General features: G+C 45.3%; 2 protein-coding genes across 7 annotated transcripts in view; one reads left to right on the forward strand and one right to left on the reverse strand.

Moving 5' to 3' along the window:
- TMEM86A (transmembrane protein 86A) overlaps positions 1 to 23,122 on the forward strand; it is a 116,921-nt gene that overhangs the window by 76,779 nt on the left and 17,020 nt on the right. For 4 of the 5 annotated variants that reach the window (XR_012903656.1, XR_012903660.1, XR_003091248.2 and 1 more), the window contains one exon: positions 40 to 266. The exons of the other annotated variant lie outside the window; for it this stretch is intronic. The gene's annotated coding sequence lies outside the window, so the exon portion shown is untranslated. Of the gene's footprint in view, positions 1 to 39; positions 267 to 23,122 lie in introns of those variants that run through there. 5 annotated transcript variants of the gene reach the window in all.
- Positions 4,669 to 23,122, reverse strand: part of IGSF22 (immunoglobulin superfamily member 22) — a 48,970-nt gene continuing 30,516 nt past the window's right edge. For both annotated transcript variants that reach the window (XM_014578748.3, XM_006133447.4), the window contains exons 18-24: positions 21,917 to 22,045; positions 19,481 to 19,777; positions 17,088 to 17,176; positions 14,167 to 14,359; positions 13,596 to 13,895; positions 9,976 to 10,302; positions 4,669 to 5,022 (exon numbers count right to left, since the gene is read on the reverse strand). In XM_014578748.3, the coding sequence (XP_014434234.2) occupies positions 4,955 to 5,022; positions 9,976 to 10,302; positions 13,596 to 13,895; positions 14,167 to 14,359; positions 17,088 to 17,176; positions 19,481 to 19,777; positions 21,917 to 22,045 (1,403 nt within the window). In that variant the 3' untranslated portion in view covers positions 4,669 to 4,954. The remainder of the gene's footprint in view (positions 5,023 to 9,975; positions 10,303 to 13,595; positions 13,896 to 14,166; positions 14,360 to 17,087; positions 17,177 to 19,480; positions 19,778 to 21,916; positions 22,046 to 23,122) is intronic.

The following is a 23,122-nucleotide window of genomic DNA, read 5'->3' on the forward strand; positions in this document are numbered from 1 at the left end:
ATTAAACTACTTTCTTCTTGTTTTCTCTTCCCATGAAAGTTTCATCTTGAAATACAGGTTCCACAGCAACACTGTGCTACTTCAGTTTAACTCCAGTGTAACATCTGTTGGTCGACCAGATTTTCAGCTAGTGTAAATTGTTGAAGTTTTGTCCAACAGAGCTGCGCCACTGAGCTCCAGCTGAGGAGGTCCAGCTGAGGATTTGGTCCCGTAGCTTTGCCACATTTGATGCAGTAAAATAGCCAGCTTGGCTTCATTAATATCAACCATCCTATTTTAATCACCCCTGGGACAACTTTTTTTTTTTTTTTTTGGTACAATGCAGCCCCAATTTGCAGTGATCTTTTGTAGACTTAAAGCATGCAGATCCCATTTAATTCCAGAGGACTACACAGATGCTTTAAAAGTTAAGCACATATAGAACGCTGCAGGATAAAGGCCCTACAGTCTCCCAACATAACCCAAGTGAAAAGTCCCGCCAGTTTGTGAAAAATAACACAAAGCTCTTCTTCAAATCTCTTTATAAGCAAAAGAAATCCTATTAGTACCCCCAACATCTTCCCTCCACTGTCACGCAGGAATATTGCTGCATTATTTCTAAAGTAGCTGTCAGACCCTTTAGCATCAGGAGAAGGCACCAGGACTTTTCATTTGCAAACTATTTGTTTTAAATATTTCCTGCCTTGCTGGGATAGTATGTCCCATTTTAGCCAAGTTCCCCTCTCCCTCACTAGCACACTCCAGGTGACATATGGAATGTAAAATACTCTACATCTGCAGTGAAAGTTGGAGCACATGACTAGTCAGCAGTGTGATTATCTCGCAACAGTTTCCTGGAAAGATTAATGCTAAACTGGAAGAATAGGCACAAAATCAATTCAGGCAGTGTATAGGTAATATAATTCTTAATCTGGCTTTAACCATACCACCAGAAGCAGCAGGTAGCTGCATATAATGAGATTAACATGCCAGTGACTGAACCCATCATGTTTATTAATTTTTAGGGCTTGATCACACGCACACAGAAGCCTACACATGAATCGTTTCATTGAAATCTGTGGGGCTCTTCCCACAAATAGAGTTATACATGGATTATGCTAGTTACAGAAACAGGCCTTCAGATAATAATCTTTCATTGAGTCCCATTTATCAGCTCAAGAGTGATAATGGAGCGAAATGAAGCCTTTCCACCATTTTCTATCGTGTGTCAGCTTCACGGCTGCGTTAATCTTTAAACCTTTGTGTTGTGCCTCAATAAATATTGTTTGTTTAATGCTACCTAACAAAAAGGTTAGATAGTAATAAACAAACAATTTCATATGCTAGATCTACACAGCAGCATTATTTCCAAAATCACGTAGTGAGCGTCTACACAGCAAGCTGCCTGAGGCTATCTGATGTGTGTGCATAAAGGGACCCCCCTGTACAGTCGTGTCGGGCGCCTCTCTTTTGCCTGCCTCCCTGAGGGACAGCAAAGCTGTTCCACTGCCTGCTCTGGTTGCCCTTGCAGACACCACAGCACGTCTGCCATGGAGCCAGAGCTCTCCTGGCACAGAAGAATCTGGACCTGCAGCTCCCTGCAGGGCACCTCCTTTCCTCTCCCCAGGTGCTGCTCATGCAGCAGTTCCTCCAGCCCGCCCCTGCACACTGTACGCCACCAATTCTGGCGACTGGATACCAGTTCTGACTGGTGGGACCAGATTGTCATGGCCCGGTGGCTCCCGAACTTCCGCATGCAGCAGGCCACCTTCTTGGAGCATCGAGGGAGGGAGGAGGCAGGGCATGCTGCACCACCCCACGTAGCCCAGCCTCCTCTCTCCCCCGGTGCTCAAGAGGGTGGGCTGGGCTTGGCTGGGTCACGCTGGGCACCTTCCATCGGGGCTGGAGAGGCTGCAGCAAGCACGCACCCGCTCTCCTGCCTGTGGTTGGAAGGGGGGAGCACATGCATTGCACACCACCCTGCCTCACAGGGATGGGGAAAGGGCGGGGCCTAGCAGAAGGGGCAGGGCTGGAGGTGGGGTTAGGGGCTTGCCTCCCCCAGCCCTGCCTTCATCAACCATCTATGACAGGACACTCACATGCGACCTGCCATCCCACTCCAGAAGTGGGTCACCATTGCACTGTGGAAGCTCGCCATGCCGGACAGCTACCGCTCCATCAGGAACCAGTTCAGCATGGGGAGGTTGACTCTTAAAATCAGGAATAAGGGATCTTCCGGAAAAGGCTTTATTTTTCGAAAGATCCCGTCTAGACTGGCGCTTTTCTCCGGCAAAGCCCTGAGCCGGAAAAAAGCGGCAGCCATGTTCATGCAAATGCCGCAGGGGATATTTAAATCCCCCGTGCCATTTGCAATTCCGACTTGTCTCATTAGCATCTCTTTTCCGGAAAAGGGTGCCAATGTAGACACAGCCTAGATGTTTAATCATTCTTGTTGCTCTTCTCTGGACCTTCTCCAATTTCTCCACATCTTTCTTGAAATGTGGTGCCCAGAACTGGACACAATACTCAAAATTGAAGGAATCCTTAAAGAGCATGGATTGTTAGAAGAAATCATCTCACTGGATACCATTTATCTTCACCCAGGTCTTTCCAGAGTGAGAGAGTTCATTACCAGTACCATCTCCAATACCACTGGAGGTCTTTCACCCAAAGGTGCAATCCCCAGTCTCATGGTGCCTTCCAGGTTCCTCTTTCATGAGGACCATCATGTCCTGGAGGAACTGGATTTTTCTCTACTGAGGGGTACAGGGAGTAGTATTTTCCCACCGGCACCTGTGTACCAACTGGTGCCAACATCCACTAGCCCTCCTGCAGCCTCAAAAAGGCTCCATCAGTACCAGCATGATTGCTGGATTGGCCCCTATTACCAATCTGAGCCCCGGGTACTGACTCCTTTAGCTCCACTGCTGAACATGGTAGAGGACACTTCTTATTCAGAGGTATCCATTCAAGGCTCCATCACCTACCATTCTTCTCTACATCCCTCAATGTGTTCCCTGAAGACAAGAACCCAGGAATCAGCTAATGGGTGGCCCATCAGCCATGGCAAGAACACCCTGGGAGCCCTACTCCTTTTACTTCCCAGTGGGCTTTCTGGCTCTCTTGGGTTTCCTAGGGGGTGCCAGATCTACAGACTGCCCTCACATAAGGGTGCCCATTAAAATTCTGGGCCACCAACACCTCAGGGCCCACCTCATGCGCCTCAAGTAGACCCACCGGAAGAACAGGTATTGAGAATACTTGAGGAGACATCCCCAGATGAGTCAGCAATGCCCCTTCTGCCAATCCACGCAAATTTCAAAGCCTTATCCTGTGTCCCACCTTCGTGTCTTCCCTAAAGTTTCATCAGAGGTCCACATCATTCAGGACATCCTTCTACTGGTCTTTTACCCCAAACCTCACTCTTTGAGAGAAGACACCATCCTCAATACTCTAGATATAAGAAGATCTCTGACTTTCTACCTATACAGGACTAAACCCTTCAGGAATTCCACAAGGCACTTTAATTCCTCCATGGAGAGGATGAGGGGCAACTTTATTTCCACCTAGATGAAACCTATAGATAGGTTTCAGGTATATTTTTGCATGCTATGAGGCCTCTGGAATACACCTCCCTCCTAAAGTTATTGTACATTCAACTGATAGGATAGACGTCTATAAAATCATGGCTGGTATGGAGAACGTAAATAAAGAAACATTTTTTACTTAGTCCCATCACATGAGAACTAGGAGTCTGTTACCCTGCCTTCCAAGTGACTAGGGGTCACTAAATGAAATGAGTAGCTAGCAGATTTAAAACAAACAAAAGGAAGAATTTCTTCACACAACACACAGTCAACCTGTGAAACGTGCCACAGGAAGTTGTGAAGACCAGGACTTTACCAGGGTTCAAAACAGAGCTTCGTACATTCATGGAGGATAGGTCCAATAATAACTATTAGTCAAGATAGGTAAGAACGGTGTCCCTAGCCTGTCTTTGTCAGAAGCTGGGAATGAGTGATAGGGGGTGGATCATTATTTCACATGCTCAAGGATTACCTCTTCTGTTCATTCCCTCTGGAGCACCCGGCAATGGCCACTTTCAAATGACAGGATACTGGCTAGATGGAACTTTGGTCTGACCCAGTATGGCCGTTCTTATGTTCTTAGGGCTCAACCCCTTTCTATAGCCCTCCTTAGAAAGATAAAACATAGATCTCTACTTAGGAGTGCATGGGTATGTGATATCCTCATGTGCTACACCCAGAGGGACAAAATGTCTTCAAGAACACCAGCCACTATGCAAGATAAATAACCTTTCTTTTTATGGTTAAACCTCTGGATTGGGCCTCAGAAGATCTGGGTGCTATTTCTAATTCTACTGCAGACTCTGTGACCTTGGGTGAATCACAGCCTCCCTGGGCCTTAAGTTCCCCATCTGTAACATGGGGACAATATTTCTTCCTTTCTTTGTTTTGGCTACTAGAGTTCACTTAGGGAAGGGGGCTCTCTCCTACTTTATGGCTGTCCAGTGTCTATCTAGCACAAGGGGTCTTTACATACTGCAGTAATAGTAACAATAACGAATATGGACATAACTCAGTTCTCCTCCCACTGATGTTAAAACAGAACTCTCACTGACTCTCATGGTGCAGAATCAGACAGAGAAAGATGAGACAGAACAGAAAGTGAAAGGCAGTTTTTGGCTCCTTTTAATTTTAAAGATACATTTTCATCCACTACTGGAAATATTACCATTCACACACATTAGCATTTGGAAGCTGCCTATGCAGAAGAAAGTATCTAAACATCAGAACTGCCCTTCTACACCAAAGGCCCCACCTTTTAGCATTTGGTTTCATTAGTCGTTATAGAAGTTACAGTTTTGAGCCACACATATCTAAGTCAAACTACACAGAAATGTGTGAATTATTCCACATGCTGGATTGGATGAATTTGGATCTGGGGCCGCTGATTACATGATGTGCTTTGACTTTTGAAGACTTTCAGTCACTGAGTCCAGGAGGCTTTTATCATCTTTGTCTTTAAGAAAAGAGAGATAAAAGGAGAGAGGGGACATCATTATAACCATCTACAACTCATTAAGCATGTATTACTTACTATGGGGCTTTTGGAAAGCGTGGATAGATTCCCTGGTTAAAAACACCCCACTACATAAATGCAAAATAATACTTTATTGTGAGTTTTGTGGGCTGCAAGGTGAGTTCCAATTTGCATGCAAACCTCTCTTTTCTCGTTGCCCATATTAGTCTTTTCTAAGCATTGTCTCAACCCAAAGCTATCTCCCCACCCCACAAAGTTTGAACAAAATGAGTCCAGCCATTTCTGTGTTGTGAAAACTAGAAAGATTTGCCCATAGACTCCAATAGATTTTGCATTAACATAACACAGGAATGGCTTAAGCTGTAAATTCAAACTCTGCTGGTTTTCTAACACTTAGCAATTAAAGAGAAACCGTTTATGTCTTAAGGATGTTAGCTTAGTAGTTGTGGGGAGCCAGACCCATCACTCGTCAGCACAGGCATCATACACCGAGGGTCTACTACATACATTATTTAAGATGTGTGTTCACACATGCACTTGAAAATTTTCCAGTCTTCTTGGGTGCCAGCCTTATCCTACAATGATCTGGACTGTTAGGAGCACACAGGTAAAGGCAACTGAACTCCACAAGTGAAACCTACCAGCGCAAGATCTTGTCTGAGCTCGACTCATCACTCAAACTAAGCTGTTGAAACTGTGGTGAGCTCTTTGGGCTGGAGTAAACTCTGAAAAGTAGGACAAGCTCCCAAGCCACACCGAACTGCCAAGTGGAAGGCAGCCCCTCTGCTCTCTTACACTCTCAGGTTAGGTGCACTCCTGAGTTACATGAACACCTGCACAATACACACACAAACTGATAATTCTGGACGGACGGACGGACGGACACACACACACACACACACACACACCCCTACCTGCAAACTGATAATCCTGGACACACACACACAACTGCAATTCTGGCTACCAGCCCCTTCCACATGCTCCCAAAAAGGAATCTTACTGCCAGAGCACACACTGTGACCTCTCCCATTTCCACTGAAAACTCCACCTAACCCTGCATAGGGACCATCAAGAGGGAGAAACTGACCCTATGGTTGGACTGTGCTTTCTGATCTTTCCTTCCAACTTATTAAGGAGTTTCAATAACCCTTTAACACCTGACCTCAGGAGAAAACATTCATGAGAGGAAGGAGGATGAGGTGGAAGGCCTCCTGGATCTCCCCCGCAACAGGAGAGAACAGAGTTATGTAGCAGGCTATGTGTTTGATTAAACTGACAGTTCTCAGGTCTCCAATATATTTGCAGAAAAAAATACATCACGGGAAACAGCAGTGTTAGGTACACTCACGTTTCCCCACCAATGTGCTTCCTCATTGACCTGTAGTGGGTGAGGGGGATAGTTTGGCCCTCACAGCACATTCGCTTTTCTGTTTTGTCTCCTCAGTGAGTGGCTAATGTTAACAGTGATGGTGGCTTCTACACCGAATTATATCAGGCTCCAAAATACTACTAAAGCCAATCACGAGCGGCAATCAGCTTCTCCTTTTCACCTAAGCGGAGCAAGCGTGTCTAGTCTTTTCGCTGTGAGGTCTGAGCTCCATGTGTGTATATTGTGTACACGCGCACCCACAAACACATGAAAAATCCAACTGAAACAAAGACTCTAATTTGGATTAGCAAATGGAGAGCGACTATCACTCTTCACCGCTGTTCCAAGTTGAGATACTTCATCAGTCATAGAGGCGAAAGAACAGAAACCGCAGAGTGATATCGTTTGCACTTGTCAGCCAGCTGGGCTGAAGCAGTGGTCGCCTACAAAAATAACACTGAAAGATCCATCCCAATATAGCCTCTCCTTACTCGAGTGGTATCAGTTTCTAATGTGTCCCTCAGCTCTCATTGAAGAGAGTGATGACATGCCATGAGGCATCAGGGCTTATGCTTGGAGAACAGTGCTCAAGAGAAATGCACTTCCCTCCCATATTAAAATAAAGGCATTTGTTGCCAAACTACCACTGAGACAAAGGTCATGGGATGGCGAATATCTTCAATATTTCCCATTTGGACAGCCCTGCAATCGTCTATAAATATTCATGGGAGAAGTAAAGAAGTGTTAAGCTCACTGTGGAGTACCCTTCCGGGGGAGTTACCTCCTCTGCTGAAATTAATGGGACTCAGCTGATTTTCATGGATCTGATATGTCCTGTGAGATCACCCCACAGAGCAAATAGAGAGTCCTTTGATTTGGGGGCCATGACACAATGGTGCAGCATCTCCAGGCTATGGTGTTGGGGCATAGTGCTACAACATCATCACATGATGGTCTCAGAGGATAAATACAAGTCAGTTGGGAACTTTCCTCTTCACAACCAAACTATCCTGCTGCAACCCAAGATAAAAGCCCTGTTGAGGGGAAGAGTATTCTCACACGCAAGGGAAACAGCAATAACCAAGGAGGTGGCAGGGGATTGTGCTAAAAGGAATCATTTTTCTCTACAACAGAAAATTAAGGCAGAACCTTATAAAAATGGCAGGATGCACAAAGCAAATTCCTGCAAGTGGGAGGTTTGCCAAGTAGGGATATTAAGAAGCATGTAATTTGTTAATTGTGAAGTTGACAAAAATGTTGTTGACGACACGAGTAATCGATAAGGGTTAGCACTGCAAGCACTCAGTCCCGGCTCACGCTGGGTCCCAGGAGCTACCCCGCTGTGCCTCTGCAGGAAAAGTAATTTAGGAGCAAGCGGTCAGGCAGCCTGGTTCAGTCCCAGTTCGCTCTGGGTCCCGGGAGCTACCCCGCCTCCCCCGCTGTAGCTCTGCAATAATACTTTCCTTGCAGAGCCGCAGCAAGAGTAGCTACTGGTAACCTGGCATGAGCCAGGACTGAAATAGGGCTGCCTGCCTGCCCAGCTCCTAAATGACGTTCACTGCAGAACCGCAGTGGGGGGAGAGGGGGTAGCTCCTGGAACCCGGTGTGACCTGGGACTGAGACAGACTACTGGCCAGCCATCTAAAAAATTTAGTGGCAGAGCGGTGTGTATGTGGGGAAATGTGTGGAGTCAGTAGCATTATCAGTTAATCGACTGCACTATTACATCCCTATTGCCGTGCATGCAGTGCAAATCTGTGATGCTCCCAGAAATGGCCATATTTTGCCCTTCATCCACTGTGTGAATTCTTGAAAGAATAGGATTTTATTCACCAAGCAAAAATATGGGATTTCCTACCACTCTGCTGCAGTACCTAAAAGGGGCTGATTCTGCCCTCAGTTGGCAGAACACAATTTTTATTGACTTCCATGGCAGCTGCACCTGTTTTAACTTAAGGTAGAAGGAGACCTAGATAAGAAAATGTGTTCTTTCAACAGATTTGGCCCAGTTCTCCAGTGCCTTGCACCTTGGGAAGGCAAAGCAAGTAGAAAGTAGGTGTGAAACACTATCATTCTTCATCAGAAGTGTCTAACATAGGGCTACTCAACACATGGCCCGTGGGCTGCATGCGGCCCGCAGCCTGTTTGTTTGCGGCCCGCGGGTGGGAGCCAGAACAAAAAAGGAGTCTATATAATGGTCTTCTGTTGATATGTGTTTTAATAGTTAAATTCCTGGACTGTCATTGCTCATTAAAAGTGCTGTCAGATGGGTGGAAATCGGGTAAGTGTTGCATTTTATTAATATCAGCAGAACTGACTTAAATGGGGCCTGCATGTTGTGTAGTCTTGCCTTAATCTTTGTATTCATGCCAACCCATGTGAAATAAGCTATTTGCATATATATTTGCATGTATGTGCAATCACACTTAAGTTGCAGCCCTTGGCATGTGCTGTGAGTATCATTGTGGCCCCCAGGGCTTCCAAATTGAGTAGCCCTGGTCTAACACATACTCTGCACAGTGAGAATGCTCTCACAGGGTGCAAAGCATAGCGGAATCAGGCCTCTTCTCTGTCCTAGTGACCTTCCAGTCATGTAAATTGCAATCCAGAAAATAAAAGATCTTGGGCTGGATTGTGCTCTTGGCTCCAGCAGAGACATTCCCGGGCAACTCTCCAGACTGCATGTGCTAAACTTTGTCCTGAGCAGCCGGCCCCTGCCTTAGGCTAGAGGAACATGGGTGCAGGAAGGACATGTGCACCCGAACATGTGATTAAGGCATGGTCTACACTTAAAATGTAGCTTGACAGAGCTACATTGCCCAGGGAGATGAAAAACCTACACCCTGAGCAATGCAGCTGTACCTGTATGAGCCCAGTGTAGACACAGTTAGGTTGGCAGAAGAATGCTTCCATTGACCTAACTACCATTGCCCAGGGTCATGGTGTTTGTACATCGATGGAAAACAACACTTTTGTTAGTGTAGGATGCATCAACACTGCAGCATTAGGCCAGGATATCTACAGTGCCATAGCTATGCCACTGTTGTCCCCCTACTGTAAATATGGTTTTAATGTCTTTGTATGGAAATGGGCAGCATGATCAGGTCTTTCATGAACGCTGCATAGAAATCTCTAGGTAATTGCACCTGCTCTGCTGGGGTTCATAATGGGTCCGACTCAGCCCAGGCAATGAAATCAACACAGAGGGAAAGCTGAAGCGAGGATTGCCAAGGAACAGCAAAGCTCAAAAACGGATGGTGCGGCCAGTGCTCATGCAGTGCGCTCCTCAAGAAATGCTGATGGTGAAGCTCCCCACATAATATAAAGCTGTTCTGCCCGGGCAGGAAAGTCCCCCAGAGGAAGATGGCTTCTGCTCCCAAGTGGGGTGTGTGCAGAGGGTGTAATTCATTGGGGCCAGGTGAAATTGTCCCGCCCAGCACAGTAAGCATGGCTTCGTGGAGAGAGAACAGGAGTGTGTGGTAATCCAACATTTCAAATCAGTAGCCTCATGGGTGGAGGAGGGTCATGGCCAAGGAAAAAGGGAGGTTGAGAACTCAACTCACCATACACCGTCAACACGCAGCTGCATTTCTTCTGGCCTAGCTCATTCTCAATGGCCACGGTGTAGTCTCCGCTGTCCTTGGAGGTGCAGGTAGGGATCATCAGCGTGCAGACACCACTTGTAGAGTTGTACCAGAACTTAGAATTGGCCGTGATGTTCACATTGCCCTTGTACAATGTCACCACCGGGCGGGGGTTGCCCAGGAATGCACAACTCATGGTGCAGTCCTGGCCCCGGTGCACCGCGTGGTTTTTCAGCGGAGCGATGAAGTGGGGGGCCTGGCGCCAGTCTTTCTCTTGATACTCCTTCAGCTTGACACTGCAACGCTCTACAGAAAAACAAAGGGCTCACCACCACCTGCTTCCAAATGTATAAAACAGCAGTGAAGATAGACATATCCCACTGGGCTCTGGGTTCTCTTCCCACACTGGTAGAATCACAGGTAGTGACTCCAATCAACTCAGTTACACTGGTGTAAAACTCAACCCCCAAGTTTTTTTTCCTAGCTAGGGAACACTTGATGAAGAGTAGCAGGAATGAGTAGCATGTGTCAATATGATTATTCCTACCACTCCACCAGCCCTTTTCACTTACCCGTGGAACTCCTTGCCAGAGGATTGTATGAAGGCCAAGACTATAACATGGTTCAAATAAAGAACTAGATACATTCATGGAGGATAGGTCCATCAACGGCTATTAGCCAGGATGGGCAAGGGTATGTCCCTAGCCTCTGTTTGCTAGAAGATGGAAATGGATGACAGGGGATAGTTACTTGATGATTATCTGTTCTGTTCATTCCCTCTTGGGCACCTTTCATTGTCCACTGTCAGAAGACAGGATAATAGGTTAGGTGAACCTTTGGACTGACCCAGTATGGCCGTTCTTATGTTCTACAAATACAAATGAGGAAGCAGCACGTCTAGTGGAGAGAGCAGGTGGCTGGGAGTTGGGACCTCTGGGTTCTATTTCCAACTTTAAGCACTAACTTCTCATATTTTCCATGCAACTGCAGGGAAATAACTTAATTTCTACACCTGGAAGATAATAAGATGATAGGGAACAGCCAGCATGGATTTGTAAAGAACAAATCATGTCAAACCAATCTGATAGCTTTCTTTAATAGGATAACGAGTCTTGTGGATAAGGGAGAAGTGGTGGATGTGGTATACCTAGACTTTAGTAAGGCATTGATACAGTCTCGCATGATATTCTTATCAATAAACTAGGTAAATACAAATTAGATGGGGCTACTATCAGGTGGGTGCATAACTGGCTGGATAACTGTTCCCAGAGAGTAGTTATTAATGGTTATAGTCCTTCTGGAAAGGTATAACAAGTGGAGTACCACAGGGGTCTGTTTTGGGACCAGTTCTGTTCAATATCTTCATCAACGATTTAGATATCGGCATAGAGAGTACGCTTATTAAGTTTGCAGATGATACCAAGGGGAGGAGGGTTCCAACTGCTCTGGAGGATAGAGTCATAATTCAAAATGATCTGGACAAATTGGAGAAATGGTCTCAGGTAAACAGGATGAAGTTTAATGAGGACAAATGCAAAGTGCTCCACTTAGGAAGGAACAATCTGTTTCATACATACAGAATGGGAAGCGACTGTCTAGAAAGGAGTACGGCAGAATGGGATCGAGGGTTATAGTGGACCATAAGCTAAATATGAGTCAATAGTGTGATGCTGTTGCAAAAAAAGCAAACATGATTCTAGGATGCATTAACAGGTGTGTTGTGAGCAAGTCATGAGAAGTCATTCTTCCGCTCTACTCTGCTCTGATTAGGCCTCAGTTGGAGTATTGTGTCTGGTTCTAGGTGCCACATTTCAAGAAAGATGTGGAGAAACTGGAGAAGATCCAGAGAAGAGCAACAAGAGTGATTAAAGGTCTAGAGAACATGACCTATGCAGAAAGACTGAAAGAATTGGGCTTGTTTAGTTTGGAAAAGAGAAGATTGAGTGGGGACATGATAGCAGTTTTCAGGTATCTAAAAGGGCATCACAAGGAGGAGGGAGAAAAATTGTTCTTCCTGGCCTCTGAGGATAGAAGGCTTAAACTGCAGCAAGGGAGGTTTAGGTTGGACATTAGGAAAAAGTTCCTAACTGTCAGGGTGGTTAAACACTGGAATAAATTGCCTAGGGAGATTGTGGAATCTCCAGTTGGAGATATTTAAGAGAAGGTTAGAAAAATGTCTATCAGGGATGGTCTAGACAGTACTGGGTCCTGCCATGAGGGCAGGGGACTGGACTTGATGACCTCTCGAGGTCCCTTCCCGTCCTAGTGTTCTATGTTTCTATGATTCTTTGTACGCCGTCTGTAAAAAGCAGTCAGATTTTTTCTGCTTTATGTAGATGTTGTGATGCCTTATTTCTCTAGTTATTGTCATTACTTAGAAAAAAGGTGTGGGATCTTTGGGTGACATGATCCGTTAGAAATGCAAATCATTATACAATTATTACCAATGATTGACAACTGAAGTACGTAAACATTTTTGGGGGGCGGGGGGGGGAAACATTCTCTCTCTACAGAGTTTGCACTGAGGGACTGGCAGTATGCGGAATGCTGCAGAGAGTCAAGGAGACTGTATTACAAACTGCAGTGTGCACTCCAGGAATGCGCTATATTTTTCAGGCATTACCAAAAAGCATTTTTAAAATCCTTTGGTTTTTTAAAATATATATCTACTTTTCCCATCTGGAGGAAGTGGGTAAAATTCCTTGATCCTAAAATGGAATATGAAAGGGCAAAAGTCTGCTCTCAGTTCTACTTTTCTCTCAAAAATGTGCAACTTGAAAGCTGACTGTGATTTTCAGGGGGAGGTAGACAGTAATTCACTGCTGCAACTAAGTCCCGCTACCCTGCATAAAAAATGCTAGTTATCACATGCTCCTGGCATAGAAATCCAAATGGTTCTTTTATGTACCCCTGATTAACATTTGTCTGACTGCGCTGTTAGTTCATATTTACAGCAGTATAATGAGATTCAAATTAGGCCGGTAGTGGCGGGTTGTTTGGGGACCCTCTCTAATAAGAACATTATCTCGTTGTCCATTAGTCCTGATTAAGAGTGGAGGGAACCAAATGGATGTGGGGAAGGGAGCAAGAAAAGTTAGATTTTAAATAATCACCACATTTTGTGGATATCTCACGGTTTAGGAGTTTTTGCACTCTACAGCCTTACACAAATTCTGCTATCCCTCACAGATTTTTTTTCTATTCATTTTGGGAACTGTCTGAATCAACCAGTGATGAATTGGAGGGCAACTTAGTAGTAAAAAAAATGAGAACTCTCTTACGTTAAGAACAACTACCTTCTGTTTACACATACAGAGAGATTATCACTATTAGATATATGATTCTAGGTAATACCTTGAGGTCCTAATGTAATTGCATGCTCACAGATGAGATAAAGGGTGGGAGAAAGGAAATATTGTTGTCTCCATTTTACAGATGGGGAACTGAAGTACAGAGCAATTAAGGGACTTGCCTGAGGTCACACAGGAAGTCTGTGGCAAAGCTGCGGATTGAAGCCAGATCTCCAGGGTCCAGTTTAGTGTCTTATCTACAAGCACACCCCTTTTCCCACCTGGACATGCATCTATTCTCAAGTTTACCTTTGTCTTTAGAGATGTACCAGGGCTCCTTGGAATCCAGAGGGTCACTGTCGCCAATGTCATTGCGGGCAATCACTCGGAAGAAGTATTTCCGCCCGGGGAACAGGCCTGTGACGGTGTACTTGTTACTATAGACTTTCTCAGCTGCAGTGAACCAGGTGGCAGTACTAGCATCACGTTTCATGATGATGTAATGAGCATGCCCGTCATCCATTATGTCTGGGGTGTGATCCCATTTCAGAGTCACGGTGTTCGGCACTTCCTCAACCAGCTGCAGATTCTTGGGTGGCCGTGGGAAATCTAACAAAGAGCATGCACCTTTAGCAGTTGTTCCTCTCATTTGCACCCCTCTATTTTTTTTCTTCAAAGCAAACACTTTTTAACCAAGGTCCTGCCTTGTGAATTGCTCATGTATATTGTTGTATGTCTGGTTAATTCTGCTACTGTACATACACCCCTAAATTTCATGTCCTTGGACCTTTTCCAGACCTCAGAACCTGGAATCCATGGCAGAACAGCCCCTGTCTAAACCCAGTTGTAGCCTGGATCTAGAACTTTTGCTATACTGTACCTGAAACATGTACGTGGATGTCATACTTGGCTTCACCATAGTCGTTCTTAAGGAGGATCCCATACACACCAGAATCAAAACGCTTGGTGCTGTGGATGAGGAACTGGGAGTGGTTCTTGCCTTTGGTGATGATCTCTCTCCCTTTTGTAGGAATTCCGTCTTTTAGCCAGGTCACGGTTGGTGGAGGGGAACCCTGACCGAGACACATGTGTAAAAATTAACCTTTTAGTATATACACATAGCTCTGAACCTAGCATAACAGCATCTTGGATACAGTCAACTGGATATTAACAAAACTACTCCAAGGAGAGCACTTATGGGGAATTTTGGCAGTAGAAATACTAGGGAAAAATATACTCTACTACCATAGTCTTCTCCAACCTTTTTAAGCAGGAGATCACTTTTTGAATTTAATTGCAATCCAGAATCTACCTCAAACCCAAATACCCTTGCCCTGCCCCTCCTCCGAGGCCCCGCCCCTGCTCACTCCTTCCTCCCTCCCCCATCCTCACTTACTTTTATCAGGCTGGAGACAGGAATTTGGAGTGTAAGAGGGGTTCAGGACTGAGCCCAGAGTTCAGAATGCAGGCTTCAGCTGGGCACCACTTACCGTAGGTGGCTTCTGGGTGGTGGTGCAGGGGGTTAAGGCAGGCTCACCTCTGCCCTAGCCCTGCACCACTCCCAAAAGCAGCCAGTGAACTCTCCATCCCTGCCCCACTCTGCTGTGTGGAGATGGGGTAGAGGGAGGGGCACTCTGAAATCAGTACCCTCCCTTCCTCTTCTTCCCATGGCCTGCACAGCAAGCAGGAGGCTCCCACAGGTGGGGGAGAGGGGGACAGCTCTATGGCAGAGGGCAGGAGCAGCACAGTAGTGCTGAGAGGGGCAGATGAAGTGCCAGCACTTGACAGCCTCCCGGCCAAACCTCTCAGGTTCACCGTCAAAAGCTCCAAGATCTACCAATAGATCCTGATCTATTGGTTGGTGACCACTCCTCTACCAGTATCAGGTGAGATGCTCAGCGGATATAAATGGACATATCTCTACCCAAGCCAATGAAACTATGGTGGTTTACTCCACTCAGGGTCTGACCCTCGGTTTTGTTTCAATAGGATGATGTTGTCAAGATTCTCCAACAGGCTAAAACAATTGGACTTCCCCCCGAGTTACACTAGCTGCAGTGTCTCTGCTGACTCAGCCGGAGAGATTCCAACATAAACTTTAGCCTCGAGGTTATCCCTGCTTAATCTTCTCCAAACTCCTTTCCACAGCAGAGGAAAGAGGGCTGGTGCAATAGAGATAACACCTCGGCTCCAGACAGAGCGCTAAGAGAGTCCCCCCAGGGGAAACTCCAGCTCTTCTAGTGCAGCGAATTCAAGCTGGGATAGAAGAGATGAGCCTGCAGCCCTTCCTTCGGGCCTGCTCTTCCATCCCTTCACTCCCACTGAAACTTGTGCCAGAGACAACGGACACAAGAGCTGCAGGGACAGGATTGAGCCCTTAGTCCCTGTGGAATCGACTCTCCCACTGACTTGTGTGGGGGTGGCGCCTGTGTCATCGGTGAAGTTACTCTGGTTTTAGGGCCCAATTCAGTGAGGTGCTAAGTATCTCCTCTGAGGTACAAGCACCCTCAGCTCCCACTGATTTAACTGCCCTCAGTTGTGATCGAGAGTGTTCAAAGCCTAAGAGATGCTTGAAAGCCACAAACAGTATCATTTCCTTAACAAACACGCAGCTCACATGAATTTCCCGCTACTACAGAGCCTGCTGTGCCTCTCAGCTCCTAACAGAGAACACTGGAGGGCTGTAACACACTACAATAAAAGGCCTGGAGACCATTGCAGTGAAGAAACCATCGGAACAAATGGGAAAGGCTTGTCTGTGTATCAGCACAAGTGGTATCTCGTGCAATTACTGAAAAAAAGAACCCCCTACCCTTTCTGGCCCCATGTGACAATCATGTGCACTCTTATTAACAACATTTCTTTATTATGCTGCTTGGAAAGCTTTGCTCTCTAGCCAGGAATTGAGCAGAACAGATTACAGGGTTCTTAAAGCTCCGGTGAGTTTGGCATCTCAATCTGATAGCGTTACATTACCCTGAAATCACACACATTTTAATGCTGGGCCTCTCCCAGGAAGTGTTAGAGCTTATTTTGGTGGGTCAATATTAACACCCCATTCCTGAAGGCTAGATTGTGCAACTCTTCCTCATGCTGATGGGCACTTACTCTGGGAGTTGCCCCTCCATCTTCACCAGTGTGAGGAAGGCTTCTAAAATGCAGCCCTAAACCCACTCAGCATTTACACAGTGCTTCACAGATCCAAAGTGCTGCACGGCCATTGGGCCAAATCCGACTTGTCTTACTGGGGCAAATGGTCCCACTGAAGTCAGAGTGGCTGTGCTTGCGAGGAAGGCCACCAGAAGTATTTGGCCCTTAAAGGGCCAGATTATCCTTTTATATCTATCCCCAAGGCATGTGTGCTACTTTAGAAGTCCAGGGGAATGAACTGTGCCTCAGAAATTCATGCCTTCCAGGCTTCCTCATTCTCACAGGAGCGAGTAATCAGTCACTGGTCTTCACCAGCAGCAGGTTGCATCACACACTCCCATGCTGGGTCAGTACACTGATAGATGGAGCTAAGGATTTAACCATTTGCCTCCTGCCCACCTGCACAGTGTGGAGACAGACTGGGTACTTATTTCCTGATTCCTCCACTGCATCTATAAGGGAAATGTGAGGAAGCTCCAGGAAATTTCAGTGGATGTTCCCACCATTTATGGCGTGTGGGACCAGGTCCCCCCCCCCCCCCCCACATCTGTGAAAGGAGGAAGATGGATTATGTGTATGAGAACATTTAGACTAGAAAAAAAACCTCTCAGTGCAGATTTTCCCTAAGGTAGCGCAGGGGAGGACACTCACAGTAAAAGCAGCGTGAATGCAGAGGGCTGTCCCAGCACGAACCACCATATGACTCTTCAGCTTGGCACTTAGATCAAACTTAGGAGGAGCTAAAACACAAAACACCACAACAAGGGGAGGGAAGGAGAGAGAGAGAGAGAGAGGAGGAGAGAGTAATTACAATCGTAGAGGCCTCTGAATAAAGACGTTTTCTCTCTGTCAGCCTGCTGTTTTAAGCATTGCACAGTGAAAACAACATGACGGGAGAAAGAAAAGCCGTCCTTAAAATTAGCTTCTGCAGAAGACAGCTAAGAAATTAAGTTACAAATTGCAGCACAAGACAGGAAAGGTATTGAGAGTCTGTTCTTTTAATGGTGAAAATATGTATAGATACTGAAGTGATGGGCTCTTTAGTACTGGAAGGAAACATGCATACATAGGTACAGGAAAGGAAACCTAATACAATTGGCTGCTGCCAATTAGTAGCCACTCCTCTTTAGCGGCTACACCTTCAACATGCAATTTTAAAGGAAGGTTGTGCCTTTGCTATCAAAGAAATTAAGAAATAGGAGTAAGTAATTCATTTTAATGATAGCTGACCTCCTCTTCAAACCATCAAGGAGGTAATTACATTGAAGCCAAAGCTTGGGTGAACAAAAGTTAGGGTATGATTGTTACAGCTAGATGGGGCAACCTTGTCACAGATGCTCCTACTGAGGTTAATGGGACAACTGTGTGAAATGCAAGGATAGCACAATCTAGCCTTGTTACAGCACGGGGTTTGTCCTGAAGAATAAGGGGTCCATCATCATGTGCTTGTAACATCCCCACCTCCTGTCCTCACAGCTTCTAGTGGCATGGTGAGGAATTCCTTGGCGCACACAGTCTCAACCAGAAGAGCCAATTAGGTTCTTTTAAACGAAGTTGCAAGAGAGGGCAAGTATTATCATTTTACAATTATTAATGTGGGACAACTGACTAGGCCAAAACAATTATGTTGCTTGAAATCTCCACTGCAATCGACTCAAAAGTACCGTAACCATCCATCCCTTACTCCAGCCACACGGACAGCGGCTCTGTTTCCCATCAAACTACACATGTTCTTTGTTACAGCACTGCCTGTTCCTATTTCCCACCACACTTTGTTTTATGTTGGTCATACAATAAATCTCAGGTTTGCCTGGTGTTTCTCTGGAAGGAGAGGGAGTAATTAGTATGAAGATTGTTAGCGCCATTCTGAAGCAAAGACCTAAAGGAAAAGCTGCGTTTAACATACATTCTAATTCTGTGCTATTGTCTTCTCACATTCCCCTGGTCAGTGCCAGATGTTTTTATTCCTGATGGAAATCACTGCAATGTAGCATGACTCACAAGTCCGGTATCTTGCTTTTCTAGTCTTTTTACCTCTTCAGGCAGGAACATCCCAGAGACTGGCTGTTTGAATTCCTTAACTAACAGAGTAAAACCAAACTCACTACCTAGGGGTATGTCTACACTACCCCCTAGTTCGAACTAGGGGGGTAATGTATGCATACTGAACTTGCTAATGAAGCCCGGGATTTGAATTTCCCGGGCTTCATTAGCATAAAGCTGGCGCCGCCATTTTTAAAAGACGGCTAGTGCGAACCCCGTGCCGCGCGGCTACACGCGGCACGGACTAGATAGTTCGGATTAGGCTTCTAATCCGAACTATCTGTACGCCTCGCTTTACTACAGTGGTGGGCCGCCTGTGTCCTGAGCAGGGGCAGATGAGAGTTTTGTGGGGTCCAAGGCAGCACAATTTCGTGCGCGTGCGCTGACGTGCACCAATGCCCGTTGTGTATTCACACCGGCGCTGGTGCGGGGCCTATTGAAGCGTGGGGTCCAGAGCAGCCGCCCCACTCGCCCTGCCATATATCTGCCGCTGGTCCTGAGAGTCTAGGTGTGGCCTATGAGACATTTTGTTTACCACTGTCTCTGCGCAAGGTTGCCAGATTCTGCTGGCTTTTGTTCGCGTAGTTTTTTTCCTACTAAAAGTATCATGCACTTAAAGTAGGGATACGTGAAGTGAGGTGAATGCTGATTGTATACAGCATTATGAGAGCCATGCGCTCCCTCTGCATCCAATCCAAGTGCTGCCATGATTCAACTGGCCCACCTTCCAAATTCTAGGTACACAAGCGCAGTTAACAAAACTGCCTTATCCCAGGAGACCATTTTGTTTACAATATTTCGGCCCACGGAGATGGATGGCCACTCATGTCACTCACTCACTAGCCTAGGTTGCCCGTCACTGGTTTATTACTTGCAAAGAGCATTACCTTAATTAATAGTCACTCTGTGAAGCTTTGTAAACCAGGGTATTAACAAATGCACTGACCCATGAATGAATAACAGAAATGACCTGCCGTCAGACAGGATATCCTGGAGATTACCTGGAGGAGGCATAGCTAGAACTCCATTCTTTAGCTCTGCTGGTTCTCCCACACCCGCTTCATTCACAGCTCGAATTCGGAAGAAATACTTCTGCCTCTCCTGCAAGCCTCCCACCGTGTAGCTGGTACCGGAGATGGGGATTTTAGAGCATTTTGTCCATTCCTTGGAGTTCTCAGGGCGCATCTCGAGTATGTATCCTGAGGGCAAGTCTCCTTCCTCTGGCTGTTCCCACGCCAAGGAAATGCTGGAGTTGGAAGAGTCAGCCACATGGATTCCCTTCACCAGCCCCGGGGGCTCTGAAACAGCAAAAGAGCACTGGTGATGAGCACAGTGCGCCGAAAACAGGGATTCTCACCCTTGTCTCTGCACCAATCCCACATTTCCTGTGGTGATTTCAGGCAAATCCTTTTTCTGGGGCGCCTGAGACACCTGAAAAGAGCCTGATTTTCCGTAAGTGGTCAGCACTGTCACAACGTGTTACTCCAGCAGTGTCTGGGCATATTCCTGTGCCCTGTTTCCTTTAAGAAGGAGTTTTAGGGGCAAATTATAACATGATGTGTGGCTTCAGTTACAAGCAGTGCCCTCTCTGAACAGAGACAATCTAGTCTTAGCAGCGGGAGGCTAAAGTCAGGGAAGGGCTTTTTATAGTAGCCATGGAGGGCTACCCGTCAGGAAAAGGATGTGTCCCTTCCCTTCCCAGCTAGCTGAAAAGCCAGAAAGTATTTCTTACTACGCATTTGGTATTGCTTTGAGTCTTTATATTAGGGTTTCTTAAACTTTTTAAGACCGAGGAACACCAAACAATATTTTTTTTAATGAGGAACACCAAGGGTCGGGGGGAAAGTTATTGAGAAAAAAAATGTCGCCTGCCCCTTTAAGGGTGGCCATTTTAAACTCTGTTCGCCGTGGAATAGTGTAAGAAACACTGCTTTACCTCGTCTGTTGTTTAATAAAACCTGCCCTGAGGAAAAGGATGTGGAATGTGACTCAAGTATTTAGGTGGTATTTGGACTATCTCCAAAGATGAATCGGCCATCAACCTCTCAGGCCCCTTTCAGGTGTGTTCAGGTAGGTATCTAAAATATTGTGAGTCAGGATTGAAAACCTAACCCTCAGTTTCTGCTTCTTAGGTCTATCCAAATCCATTGTGATGCAGTACTTTCCAGTACATACGAGGCATCAGTAGAACTAAGGATAGGATATTAAAAATCACCTGAAGCCTTTGGATTACAATGAATGGGAATTGGATGCTCCAATTCTTTTAGGTGGTTTTGGAAATCTCAGCCTAAATGCTACAATTAAAAAAAATGTGATTGCGCTGGGCACAGTGAATGCTAACCACAGACAAACATGCCACTATAAACAATTATGTTCAGGGAGGGCTACAAAGATTAGATGGGAATGTTCAAGAAGCATTCTTCAGCTTTCTGTCTGAGATAATCTGAATAGTTAAATACCTTGGCGGTGACATTTTGTAGTATGGCCCTCTAATACGAAAATACCTGTGAACTATTTAAGCTAGTGCTCTGGGTAGGCGGAAGAAAGATCTTCCCTCTAATTCCACTGGCCCATTGTAACAGGTTACACAACCCATTTCTGATCTCACTGGCTGTGTCTAGACTGGCCAGTTTTTCCGGAAAATCAGCCGCTTTTCTGGAATAACTTGCCAGCTGTCTACACTGGCCGCTTGAATTTCCGCAAAAGCACTGACTTCCTACCGTAAGAAATCAGTGCTTCTTGCGGAAATACTATGCTGCTCCCGTTCGGGCAAAAGTCCTTTTGCGCAAAACTTTTGTGCAAAAGGGCCAGTGTAGACAGCTCAGATTTGTTTTCCGCAAAAAAGCCCTGATCACGAAAATGGCAATTGGGGCTTTTTTGTGGAAAAGTGCGTCTAGATTGGCACGGACGCTTTTCCGCAAAAAGTGCTTTTGCGGAAAAGCATTCGTGCCAAGCTAGACGCTCTTTTCTGAAAATGCTTTTAACGGAAAACTTTTCCGTTAAATCATTTCCAGAAAATCATGCCAGTCTAGACACAGCCACTGAGTTTACTGGGAGCTTTGCCGTGACTTCACTTGGTACATGATTAGCTCACATTTTCACCAGAGGAAAAAACAGACTTGTAAACTAAGCCTTGGAAAACTTGTTCAATCATTTTTTACTGATTCTGCAGAGGAAATCAGCCCGTGGAGCAGAGTTTTGTGGTACACTAAAGTCCATTAAACAGAAATGATTTACACTGTTATGAAACTAGTGAGTTATGACTTTGGCAGAGTACAAATAGCAGGAAGTGAATAAAAGCCTCCTCAGTACAGAAAGCACCTAAGCTCGGCAGTAACTTATCCTGTTGATCTGTACATGCTGTCTGCCTAGAATATGGGTCTTGTCAGAGAAATCTCTTTAAGAAAACTAGGAAAAAAGTAATCAGTGAAACATACTGATAGGGTCCTTTGCAACAACAGAATTTGAGGCCGCGCTGGGATTTCCAGGTCCTGCACGGTTCACAGCTGTGACCCGGAACTCGTATTCTGTATCCTCCATCAATCCATCCACTTTGAACTTGGTATCTAAAGAGGCAAATGTCACAAGTGTGTAGGTGGTTCATAATTTTTAGGGTAAGTCCCTTCATGCATTATAGAATTCCCAAGCGATCATCAAATAAAATAAATACATAAAATAACTTTTGGCCTGAGACTAAGCATGGGAAATTTCATCTCAAAAAACATTTTTGGAGAACATTATGAATGAATATGGTCCCTGTGCATCTGCACAATGGAACCACAGGTATTCTAGCGGGGATCCCTGTGGCACAGACAAATGTGCCTTAAATGTATAACATAGGAACCGATTTGGCCTTAAAATTGATAACATAGGAAAAATGTATGATTTGCCAGTTCCTTCTACTTAATTTAGGGCCAGGAACTGATGCCTTTTCCCATGTTGGATAATATTTTTGAATAAATCTATCAGAATCTGGCCACCAAAAACTCATCAGCTTGATCCTCCATTCAATTTGATCAAAACCTCTGGAACCAAATGTTTTGTATGAATATTAACACAGCTTCCGTATCTGACAGCAATTAACTTTTGTCCTTCAACTGACTGCCATTTAATTAATAAGGAAATCCAAAATTCAAAATGAGACGGAAGAATCCAAGAAAGAATCACTATAATAAAAGATGATTAAGACCAAAAGTTATGTTATTCAGATGGTGTTGACATAAATGTTTCCATGTAAAATATAAGCTGTGATTTATATATATTATAAATGATCACCATTACATATGAATATCAAGCTCAGTTACATAGTCAGAAACAGAGGAAGGCAGAGAAAAATTTTCAAATGTGCATGGCTTGTAATTAGGTGCCAAGATCCATATTTGGGCGTATCAATTAAAAAAGTCTGTTTCTCAGAGGGGCTGAGCACTAGATCAGATGGGAGCATTGGATACTCAGCACCTCTGAAAATTAGGCCATAGCTGTTTAGGTGACTAAATGTAGATTTAGGTCCCAAATTTCAGGCAAGCATGTTTTAAAATTTGGAGTTTAATATTTGTTGCTGGTCTTCAAAAACCATACGCTATGTCTAGAAAACATCATCCCTTAACTTGAGTGGCCAGAATGTCAGTTTCTCATCTCATGTC

The sequence above is a fragment of the Pelodiscus sinensis genome, chromosome 4, assembly GCF_049634645.1.
Source record: "Pelodiscus sinensis isolate JC-2024 chromosome 4, ASM4963464v1, whole genome shotgun sequence".
Taxonomy (NCBI): domain Eukaryota; kingdom Metazoa; phylum Chordata; order Testudines; family Trionychidae; genus Pelodiscus; species Pelodiscus sinensis.